The 12,498-nt window shown below is 42.8% G+C and overlaps 1 protein-coding gene across 1 annotated transcript in view; it reads right to left on the bottom strand.

Annotated features, from left to right (window-relative positions):
- Positions 1-12,498, bottom strand: part of CEP170B (centrosomal protein 170B) — a 1,277,870-nt gene that overhangs the window by 677,123 nt on the left and 588,249 nt on the right. Inside the window, exon 5 of the mRNA XM_044074358.1 lies at positions 10,861-10,919. Coding sequence (XP_043930293.1) covers positions 10,861-10,919 — 59 coding nt within the window. The remainder of the gene's footprint in view (positions 1-10,860; positions 10,920-12,498) is intronic.

Here is a 12,498-nt window from a genome sequence, read left to right as displayed (position 1 = left end):
GGCTGTGTGCTACACGAGCTAAATGAGGAATTAAACCCGCACATAAGGCAGCTGTTTAATCTCAGCCTTACCACAGGATACGTGCCCAAGGAGTGGCGTCGGCAACTGTGGTCCCACTCCACAAAGGCGGTGCCTCTACGGACCCTGGTAATTACCCATAAGCTTAACAAGTCTAGTCTGCAAAGCTATGGAGAGGATCATAATGGAGCTCATAAACAAAGATATAGGGGACTTGCAGACATTGGACCCGACCCAGTTTGGCTTTGTCAAGGGAAGATCATGCCTTTTGAACTTGGTTGACTTCGAAACAGTCACCAAGGCCATTGATGAGGGAAAGGCAGTCCATACAGCCTACCTTGACCTTGCAAAGGCTTTCGACACAATACCCCACTCGGGTATTGTAGAAAAACTTACCAGCTTAAATGTAAACCCATATGTCACAAGATGGGTTGCAAACTGGCTTAAGGACAGAACCCACAGGGTTAGAGTTGCTGGCGCTGTGTCAGACTCCAAGCCGGTCACAAGTGGTGTCCCACAGGGCTCGGTCCTTGGTTCCCTATTGTTTGGCATCTACTTCTCAGAAGTACAGGCCAACATGGGAGGACTTTGGCTGACAAAGTTTGCAGACGACTGCAAACTGGGTGCCATAGTGGAAAGTGCATCGGACACGGATATCCTTCAGAAGGGACTCACGGAAACAGATAGCTGGTGCCAGAGCCATGGCCTGAAGTTAAACGCCAAAAATGTATAGTCATACCCTTCGGGAAAAACAAGGTAACCCCAAGCTACCATATAGGTGGCAATCCACTAAGCACAGAAGAGGTTATCAGGGACCTGGGGACCCAGGTTGACAGTGGCCTTTCTTTGACACTCACGCTGCTAAAGTGGTTAGAAAGACCTTCTACATTGCCCACCTGATCATGAAGGGATTCACATCCAGATCTAGTGAGGTCATTGTTCCCCTGTACTCTTCACTTATCAGACCAATGATCGAGTACAATGCTCCATTCGGGATGTATCTCACCCGACATCTGCAGCAATTGGAGAGACCCCAAAAGTTCCTCACCAAAAGGATAAAGGGACTCCAAAATCTGTCATATGCTGCCAGATTGAAGAAACTCCAGCTCTATTCAGTCGCATACCGTCTGCTCAGAGGTGACATGTGCCTGACATACAAGGCCATGTCCAACCCGGAATTAATGGACATGCTCCACCTCAAAAATCCAAATCCACCAAAACCACTAGAGCAAGCGACTTAAACCTTAGCACGGATATAAATAGGACGTGCTGGAGGGATAGATTTATCACTCAGAGACTCCCTATGCTGTGGAATAAAATCCCGGTCCATGTGAGGCAGAGCACCTCGCTGACTCTGTTCAAGAGAAATCTAGACCTGTGGATGGGAGATCGTAGGTTTACCCCAGGAATCAACTCTGTGTCACTGCTGGACAGAGGCACAACAAACTAATGGGCACAGTATTTTTTCATATAAGGGGTGGCGTAAGCCACAATAATTTGGGCTAGGCTTATAAATGCCTTAGGGCAGATAGCCTAGTATAAATCTATGAACCTATGAACCTATAAGAGAGCTCTTCCTCTGAATCCTCAAAGGCCTTCATAGGTGTATGGGCTGGCTCGGGCACCTGAGACTGGAGGGCCGTGCTCCCCCCTCACCATCAGGAGTTGATGACTGACCAACCTCAGCAGACATACTCTGAGTTTCCCCCGAACTGCCTTCCATCATGGTTCCCAGTTCTAGCTGTGAAACCAACGTCCGATGGGACTCTGGGCTAACACCTGCCTCGAGAGTCTCATCAGACTCCTTAGGTGCAGTATGTGTGTCAGGCCTAACTTTTTTGGCCTTCTTCTGAGGCGGCTCCTTGTAGATACCTACCCCACCCTCCACACCTAATGCAAAATGCCAGAGTCTCTCATTTTCTAGATAAAGTTTTAAGGCATCTAGGTGGCTGCTTATTGTCTTGGGCACGAAAGACTTGCAGATGTCGCAAGATGTATGGTCGTGGCATTCACCTAAACAAAACAAGCACTGATTATGCATGTCCTTATGTGGAATTTGTCTTCCACAAGCACACTTCCCCTTCCTAGATGACATGTACATTTAAAAAGCTAGAAAAAAGGAAAACAAACCCCCCAAAAGGCCACTTATCTGTGTCGGATGGCCGAAACAAATGATCAAACTGATTCCCAGAGTTGGCGATCAGAGGTCTGTAGTTCACAGCAGCAAAAAAGTTCTGAAGTGGGTATGTGCAGACGTCACTTTTATAGCTGATGTCGGTTTATGGCTCTGACAGGCAACGTCACACGTACCCCTGCTCCTAAGACTTTGTATACTGGCCAGATGTCCCTTGCTGCAGGAAGCAACCTCCCTACAGTTATGAATACTGCAACATGAGAATACAAGGACATATATGAATTACCACCCCAACATACACACACACACACACACACACACACACACACACACACACACACACACACACACACACACACACACACACACACAATACAACCCAGCATGCCCTCTGCCCATCTAAGCAGTGTAAACATAAAACTTAAAACAATAACCTTAGGACTTTAAAGTGCATCTTATTTTCTACTCACAAATCACAAGGTCTGTATACAGTTGGATTTAAACCTAGGCAGGGTGGCTATATCGGATGTCTGGTTACATTTCCTGTTGAACATGCAGGTCTACACGTTAAATACAGCTGTCAGATCTCACCTCTGGAAGCATTAAGGGATGGTTACTAACTACATGATTCTTACATTGCTAAAGTAGTACACGGAATAGGACAAAATGGTCCATTTTTGGTCATGATTTTTTTACAGAACACACAAGAAGAAACTTTTGTTGCAGCACAAAAATTATGTGTGGTATAAACATTCTATTTTTTGGCACACAAATAGTAACACAGACATGTGCAATAAAAATAAGTTCATAAGTAGTGTATATTGGGCTTGAGAAAAGACAGAGCTGGCTTTGTTCCTGAGCAGATGAAACAGGCTTGAGAAAAGACAGAGGTGGCTTTGTTCCTGAGTAGGTGAAACAGTACTGTTTACTTTGAGGGATATACATTTTCAGGCCCTTAACAGATTAACGTGAAGGTTTTGAATATTTTACATTGAGTATATAAAAATCTTTTCAAGGTGAGCCACGGTGGTGCAGCGGTAGTGTTGTTGCCTCACAGCAAGAGGTTCTCCCGTTCGATTCTCGGCTGGAGCACCTTCTGTGTGGAGTCTGCATGTCCTCCCCGCGGTCGAGTGGCATTCGAAAAACATGCGTGAATGGGCGTGCCTTCATTGAAGGTTGGGCGTCGGGCTGGCACCTCAGCACCATAAAAATCTACTGCCAATCATTAGCGGACCAAAGTTCCACTGTGGCGACGCCTAACCGGGAAAAAGCCGAAAGAAGAGCATATAAAAATCTTTTCAAATAATTTACTTCTGCTGTCCCTGCTCTTGAACACTTAATTAATATTTTCTATTTAAAATAGTTTGTTTTTATCATACTTCTGTACTTTACTTTTCCACATTTCTGCATACTCTTCACAGGTTCATAGAAGGTTTCTAGGCTATTGGTCCTATGGCCTTTATAAGCCTAGTCATGTTATACCCCTTGTTCCCTTACTGATACGTACCCAAGGAGTGGCGCACGGCGACTGTGGTCCCACTTCATAAGGGCGGTGCCTCCACAGACCCTGGAAATTACCGTCCCATTAGCTTGACAAGCCTTATCTGCAAAGCCATGGAGAGGATCATAATGGAACTCATAAATAAAGACATAGGGAACTTGCAGACTTTGGATCCAACCCAGTTTGGCTTTGTCAAAGGCAGATCCTGCCTCTTAAACTTGGTTGACTTTTTCGAGACAGTCACCAAGGCCATTGATGAGGGAAAGGCAGTCCATACAGCCTACCTCGACCTGGCAAAGGCCTTCACACAATACCCCACTCAGGTATCATCGAAAAACTCATCAGCTTGAATGTAAACCCATACATCACAAGATGGGTTGCAAACTGGCTAAGTGACAGAACCCACAGGGTCAGAGTTGCTGGAGCCATGTCAGACTCAAAGCCTGTCACAAGTGGTGTCCCACAGGCTCAGTCCTGGGTCCACTCTTGTTCGGCATCTACTTTTCTGAAGTACAAGCAAACACAGGAGGGTTATGGCTGACAAAGTTTGCAGATGACTGCAAACTGGGCCATAGTCGAAAACACATCTGACACAGATATCCTCCAGAAGGGCCTCACAGAAACGGATAACTGGTGCCAGAGCCATGGCCTGAAGTTAAACGCCAAAAATGCATAGTCATACCCTTCGGGAAAAACAAGGTTACCCCTAGCTACCATATAGGTGGCAATCCACTGAGCACAGAAAAGTCATCAGAGATCTGGGGACCCAGGTTGACAGTAGCCTTCGCTTGACACTCATGTTGCTAAAGTAGTTAGGAAAACCTTCTATATCGCCCACCTGATCATGAAGGGATTCACATCTAGATCAAGGGAGGTCATCGTCCCCTGTACTCATCACTCATTAGACCTATGATTGAGTACAATGTCGAATGTATCTGACCAGACACCTGCTGCAGCTTGAAAGGCCCCCAAAAGTTCCTCACCAAAAGGATAAAGGGTCTCAAAAATATGTCTTATGCTGCCCGACTGAAAGAACTCCAGCTCTATTCAGTCTCATACCGCTTGCTCAGAGGTGACCTGTGCCTGACATATAAGGCCATGTCAAACCCAGATTTGATGAATATGCTTCACCTCAAAAAATCTAGATCCCTCAGAACCACAAGGGCGGGAGACTTAAACCTTGACACGGTTATAAATAGAACGTGCTGGAGGGACAGATTCTGCACCCAGAGACTCCCTATGCTGTGGAACAAAATCCCGGTACATGTGAGGCAGAGCACCTCTCTGGCCTTGTTCAAGAGGAATCTTGACCAATGGATGGGAGATTGCAGATATACCCCAGGGATTACTTCAGTGTCACTGCTTGACAGAGGCACAGCAAAATGATAGGCATAGTTTTTATTCAAACTAAAGGGGTGGCGAAAGCCACATAACTATGGGCTAGGCTTATAAATGCCCTTGGGCAGATAGCCTAGTATGAACCTATGAACCTATGAACCTATGACCAAGTTGTATGGTCTATATCTGTAGTGCGAGTCTATGATCAGCACCGACTGCCCTAATCCAAGAGGGATAGAAGTGACACCCCCGGGGTAAATTTGTGGTCTCCCATCCAGTTGTCCAAGTTACTCTTAAATAAGGTCATTGAGGAGCTCTGTTTTATGTGAATTGGGAGTTTGTTACAGAGGAGTGGCAATCTCTAGGAGACATATCTGTCTTTCCAGCATATCCTGTCGCAGGCTACGTTAAGATTCCTAGAGGGAGTGAATCTTGTCCCATTTGACTTGCGGATGTGTAGCATTTCACTTAGGGCAGGGTCCGAGACTGTTATAGGCCAGGCACAAGTCACCTCTCAGCAGCCTGTAAGATACAGAGTTCAGTGACAGGGCCTTCAGTCTGTCCATGTAGGTCATGAGTTGAAGGCCCTGAATTTTCTGAGGTCTCCCTAGCTGCTGTAGGTGCCTGGTGAGGTACATACAGAAGGGAGAGTTCTACTCTATAAAAGGTATGATAAGAGATGAGTACAGGGGAGTTATAACATCCTTAGGTCTGGATGTGATGCCCTTACTTATGAGATCTGCAACAGAGAAAAGCTTCCTTAACACTGTGGACACATGTTGATCAAAGTTAAGGTTGCTATCAACCTGTGTTCCCAAATCTCTTACCACAAGGTTTGAGCTAAGGGGGTTACAGTTAATACTGTAATTTGCAGGGACTTTCCCTTTGCCGAAAGGGATGATACATTATTTTGCATTTAGTTCAAGTCTGTGGCTTTCGCAAAAATTGTTTGTCTTTGTAAGCCCTTTCTGTAGTATGTCAACATCGTTGGGGGACTCAATGATTGCACCCAGTTTGCAGTCAACTGCGAACTTGGTAAGCCACAGGCCATCTATTTTCGCCTGGACTTCTGAGAAATAGATTCTAAACAGTAGGGGGCTCAGCAGAGACTCTTGTGGTATACCACTGGTAACTGGTCTGCTGGTAGAGGTGGAATCCCCAACTTTGACTGTATGCATTCCGTCACTGAACCAGTTGGCAACCCATCTAGTGACATATGGGTTAATTTCCAGCTGGGTACGTTTCTCAATGATGCCTGAGTGGGGGATTGTGTCAAAAGCCTTGGCTAAGTCAAGATAGGCTGTATGTACTGTTTTGCCTTCATCCAGGGCTTTGGTGACATTTTCGAAGAAGTCCACCAGGTTTAATAAGCATGATCTACCCTTAACAAAGCCAAATTGGGTCAGATCAAGATTCTGAAGGTTGCATATGTCTTTGTTGATAAAGTCCATGATGATTCTCTCCATGGCCTTGCAGATAAAGCTAGTTAGGCTTATGGGTCTATAGTTCCCAGGGTTGTTTGATGGACCCCCTTTGAATTACTGTTCCTGTTTTCCACTCTGCTGGAACAAAGCCAATACTTACACTGTGGCTGAAGAGAGTTCCAAGTGGTTCGGCTGTTTTAGACCATTTAGTAGGCAGCCTGGGATGCTAACCGGTCCCATAGAGGTTGTGTTTTTGACCATGGAGAGTGCAGTTATGACCTGCTCTTTGGAGATACTAGGTAGATGACTGGTGACAGGTATGCTTTGAGGTATGTCTGGCGGGAATAAGGGGGTGAAGTTTGCATCAAATCTGTCTGCTAACAGGTAGGCAATGTCCTCAGGGTCAGTATCAGTGGTACCGTCCACTACTAGTTCAGCACAAAGCTGGGCCTTACCTTTTACATTTCTGATGTAGCTAAAGAATGCCTTGTGCTTACCCTTAGGTAGGGAGGGATGCTAGTTTATCTTCGCAATTGGCTTTAGAGGACTTTACAAGTTATCGAATTTGCTTGGTCAAGGTGTGGAGGGTGTTCTTCCTCTGCTGAGTCAGTTCCCTCATGTTCTTAGACATTAGTTTCTTCCTCTTGTTGTATAACCTATTTATGCTTGCTATCCACCTGGGTGTCTTGTTTTTATGTGAGAACCTTGTTTTGATCCGTTCAGGTACAGCTGAGTCTATACATTTGTATAGATGTTTATACAGGGCATTTGTGTACACCTCTGTATAGCAGTCATTGTTGACAGTGGTAGCAGGGGGGGGTTGAAACTATTTATGCCATCTCTTAGAAGGCTATAGTTTGTTTTGGAGAAATTTTTCATTCTTTTTGCTCTTGAGGGGAGGGTGGTTAGGTATGATCATTACTTTGAATGAGACTGATTTATGATCAGACCTTACCAGGGAAGGCAACACACAGGGAGTCGTGCAGACACCCCCTATGTTGGCAAGTACTAAGTGTAGCACATTTGTGCCCCTTGTGGGGGGTGCAGACTATCTGTTCCAGAGTATTTGAATTAACAAAATCCAGGAACCTTATGGTGAGCATGTTTGCGCTCACATATGACTCTCAGTTGATGGAAGGATACTTGAAATCACCCATGACCAAGGTGTTTGGCTGTATGTGAGTGACTCAAGTAGGTCCAGGTAGGCAAAGTGGTTCTCGAGGTTCATGGTGGGAGACCTACAGCTAACAGTGATATGGAAAAGGGTTTTTACCTACAGTTAGTTGGACTAGGTGTAGCTCTAGAGAGTCATACTGTTTGACTAGTCGAGGTATATTTGTCTTTAAAGAAGATGGATATACCTCCGCCTTTAGTTCTTCCATGCTCATTTTGAGGTCTGAATGTCTGGAAGGCATTGTAGTCTTGCATGGCCGAGGTGCTTTCTGCATCCTTGAACCATGTCTCTATGACTGCACAGACATCGGCATCTTCCAAGGTAAGGAGTGCTTCCAGTGAGTGCACTTTCCAATTTAGGCTCCTAACATTAAGCAGCATAACCTTCAGTTTGTCTCTAGTGGATTTTTTTACATCGGGAATTTTGTTGTTATGACATTGCCTAAAAAGGCAGTATGGGGAAGGCAACCACCTTTGCCAGTAATCAAAAGCCAAGAGGTGAGAAGTGAAGACCATCTCTGGCAATGCAGCATGGTCTGTCGACCATATCTTCTCAGGCTGACAGATACTGGATCCTCCGGATGGATACCAGAAGCTACGTCAATTGCTGAAGTCAATCATTTTTTGTTTATACTGAGGCATCATCCTAGGTGAAGGTAGAATGTTGCTTAGGGCCAGGGACATACCTGCTGGGACACAATCTGAGAGTTCAATCATGTCTTTCTTCATATAGTTCAGTGAGGTACGTCTCAAGTCATTCACTCCAACATGCATTATGACAGAATTAAAATGGTACTTGCTGTTGAGAGACCCGAGTACATTCATGATCTGATGGATCCTGGCACCTGACAGGCAGCTGACTGTGACATTCTCCCTGTCCAGTTTGGTGAGGGGGACATCTGTGTGTCTCATTATGGAGTAGCCTATGACCAAGACATTTGGTTTTGAGGTGTTTTGCCTTGGGGGCTTTTTGGCTGAGACACTGTTTTGTGCATTATGTATGGTGGATTGTATTGGGTCTGCAGTAGGTTTGCACTTGGGAGGTCTCTGATCTTTAGGCAAGCTTCTAGCGAGTACCTCCACGTATGTGGGTTAATGGGTTGTGAGCTTGTTATGTGCAAGAAGTGAAGTGTGTGTGTGTGTGTGTGTGTGTGTGTGTGTGTGTGTGTGTGTGTGTGTGTGTGTGTGTGAGATGGCAACCTATTTGATATCTGGTTTGTTGTTAAATGAGAGATTTGATTCCAATTTCATAGTATACATACATCTCTCACATGCTGCATTTGTTTGTTTTAGGATTAACTGGTTGTCAATATACATAAGGCAATTGCTACATTGTCTCAGGATGCCCATGTGAATCAGCCTGACTGGAGAAATGGTAGGTAACTGTCCGTCCGTTATGGCAGGTATATACTGTAGTAACTATTGGGAAATGGGCTCGATGGACCAGTTTTTGCTGGAAGACTAACAAAAAGTGGCTATTCTGTGGAGGGCTAGAGGCAGAAAACTGTGTGACTGCTTCACAATGCACAACTGAGTTGCTTGCAGGGAATTAGTGCAATCTCTGAGCAGCTCTGATAACTGACTGCAAACTTGTGCAAACACAATGCTTAAAAGGAAGTGAAGTTAAATGATTTTAAGTAAACAAAGGGAAAGCCCAAGACTGAGCCTTAATCCAGCAGTCCCCAACTCAGATGGGTCCTTGGTTGCATACGTCTGTTACAAGGGTGCAGGGGGGCCTTCTTAGTGTAAGATGGCTGGTTTTAGTGCTCAAATGATACCAAACAGTCTAGATTCAGCAAGCCTGAATTTAGCCTGTGCTATAAAATACAGAAGTACTACAAATTCAAAGTGCAGAAAATCACAGTCACAACAGCAAAAAAAAAAAAAAAAAAGGTTTAAGTAAAGCAGCAATTCAGTGCAATACTCACACAAGAATGTAGTTCACAAACCTTTCTAGTGTGAAATACCTGGTCTGGAACCCAAGTTCTTAAACCAGAACAAAGACACTTAGAATAGGCACAATAAGCCTTCAGCAATTCCCAGCTTCGAAGGGTGTAAGCTACACTCTCCCACCACAAGAGTCTAGACCACAAACCTTCCTAATTTAAAATACTTGGTTTACAGCCCAAGTGCTTAAACCAGAACTAAGATACTTAGAACAACAGGCACAATAAGCCTTCAACCAGCAATTCCCAGCTCAGAAGGGCAGAAGCTACTCTCTACTCCCACAAGAGTGTAGACCACAAACCTTTTTAATGTACAATAACTGGCTTGAAGCCCAAGCACGTAAACCAGAACTAACACAGTTTTAGAATAATGGACACAATAAGCCTTCAACCAGCAATTCCCAAGTTAGAAGGATATAAGCTACCTCTCCTGCCACAACAGAGTAGACTACAAACCTTTTTAGTGTAAAACAAGTGGCCTGAAGCCCAAGTGCTTAAACCAAAACTAACAGGCTAAGCATAGCAGTTATAATTTAATCAGACTACTAACAAGCAGTAATAAATGCAGCAGAATAAATGCAATTAGACACTTTCAAGAACAAGCAGTGAAAGCAAAATAAAGTAGTTAATTAGGAAGAAACACAAAACACAGTAAAAGCAGCTGAATGAAGTGCAATTTTTTTTAGCTATGTGGGAAGGGAGGAAACAGAAGATAATTTATAAACTAAGGGGGTGGGCCTTCCCAACTGATCTCTCCTTTCAAAGCTACTTAAATTTTAAATGAACCTACATTTGTAACCACTATACCTTAGACATTCATGCTACTACATACTACTTTTTTATTAAAATAAAATAAAACTGCAATTTTGTAAATCTACAACATCCATGATGCCAGGCAACCATAAAGATAGTACCAGAAATCAACATATAACCAACCAGTGTTCTGTCCTGGAAACCAAAGCTACGTAAACAAATGAATTAAATTTGCAGATCAGCTGCCATGCATTTAATGTCTAAGAACTTGTATAAACTTATGGAACATTTTACGCTGCAGCAAATATACCCTGTAGTCAACATGTAAAATTGCAAAACAAATCCATTCTGCAAAGAAACAAATCACTGTGACAAAAATACAAATGGTATAGCAGTTAAGGAAATAAATGTATGTTAAAAGAGCACAGGTAGTTTACTAGCACAAAGCCAGTCCAATCTATCTTGTTATTCATGATTAGATGGAAACTCAAACAAAAACATATACAGCTCCCACAAACAGAATACAAATAAATAACAAACTACAGGACTTGGCATGGCATTGCAGACACTTACCTTTAGGGCTTCCTCAGGGACCTTGTGTTGAATTTTTTCTAGCACATACACATTACTATGTGCAAATCTTGTTAAGGAATTTTGCACAGTTAGAAATGTAATGAAGCATAAAGTTACTGAAGTTAGCACAAAGGAGGCATGCATTCATGATCAAAATTACTTCTTTATCAAAAAAATGTCAACTTGATGATGACGTCTGCATAATGTATGTTGAATAAACCAACTGAATCTTAACACTGTACAGTTAAATTAACCTCTGCAGCAAGCAGAGTAGATGAAAAGTACTGAAAGACTATGCTTTTTTCTGCCACATTCCCCAAAAGTTAAAATTCAGTAAATATCACAACATGCAATATTGTACTCTTCTACTACAAGAAATGTACTATTCAAGCATTATACAGGGATAACAGACTTTCAAAGTTCTGTTTTCAATATGTCTGTAGAAAAGTGCAAAAAATTGACATTCTGTTTCCAAGTGTCTGTCAGTAATCACCTTTCTCACATTAGCCATATGCCTAGGATGGCATTAGGGCTCTTAAACCATCTTATCTCTTACTGACGTTATTGAACCAAGCTCCATGCTGCATACCTATTCAACCAAGCATTGTCAACATAGATTACAGCAAGCCACAATTCTCTGCAAATGTTTACATTACGAAAAACGGAGCATTTACTGCAGCCTCATTTCCAGACAAAAGCTGCTCTTTAATTATCTACCATGGAAAGATAACCACTCCGAAGTGTTGAGGATCACTCCACTCTAGTAACCTGAGGTTAATGATTCTGGCACATACACCTGCTTTACAATCAGTGAGCGAGAGTTTCATTTATACTAAAACTGGGAAGGAAAACTGTAAAGTGAATGACAGACAAAAGGCAGAAATACTGAATGACTGCTCCACTTAAATTTCATAACAAGATGGAAAATAACCATGACTGAGAGTAGAAATATTCTGGTTGGGTTGGGGAGTTGATCCAACCAACTTCACAGCCAAAACAGCAAGACAAAATTATTAGAATAAAGATGGTTTTGGTATTTCAATGAGATTCATCTTAAGAGTTCTAATGGAACAAAGTGCAGAACTAGGAAAATCATTTATAACTCTATCAGTGGGACAGGAGATAGTCCCATTGAACCATAGGAATGCAGATGTAATTCCACTTCATAACAACATGAGCAGGACAGAGATTGGTAACTACAGACCAGACAATATGAACAATGTAATACAAAAATGGTAGAATCACTTCTGAAAAAGTTACCCATCTCTTTGAAGAAAATGGAAATGCAGGACTCAAAGCAGTAGGAACATTCGTCTCTTCATGTAACTAAATTAGTACAACAAAATGTGGCTACTGATGTGCCTCACACAAGCATTAGGCAAAAAATAACAGCAGCTTCTTTACTGCATCACACTTAACGTTTCAATGACAAATATGCAACATAAAGTATCAACAAAATGTGCAGCAAGTGCTTTCCACCACAAAAATGCTTCAAAAGCTAATAAACACAATATTATTAAAGCATAATTATAAAAATCATAAAAGATAATACTGTGACAGATTAACATGTCATTAAAGTATTCATTTATATGAGATTACACTTTAATACAATTACTAAATCTTAAACTTTCAAAACAG

The sequence above is a fragment of the Protopterus annectens genome, chromosome 6.part0 (assembly GCF_019279795.1).
Source record: "Protopterus annectens isolate FY-2018-M chromosome 6.part0, PAN1.0, whole genome shotgun sequence".
In the NCBI taxonomy this organism is placed as follows: domain Eukaryota; kingdom Metazoa; phylum Chordata; order Ceratodontiformes; family Protopteridae; genus Protopterus; species Protopterus annectens.
This window is presented reverse-complemented; position numbering and strand designations above follow the sequence as displayed.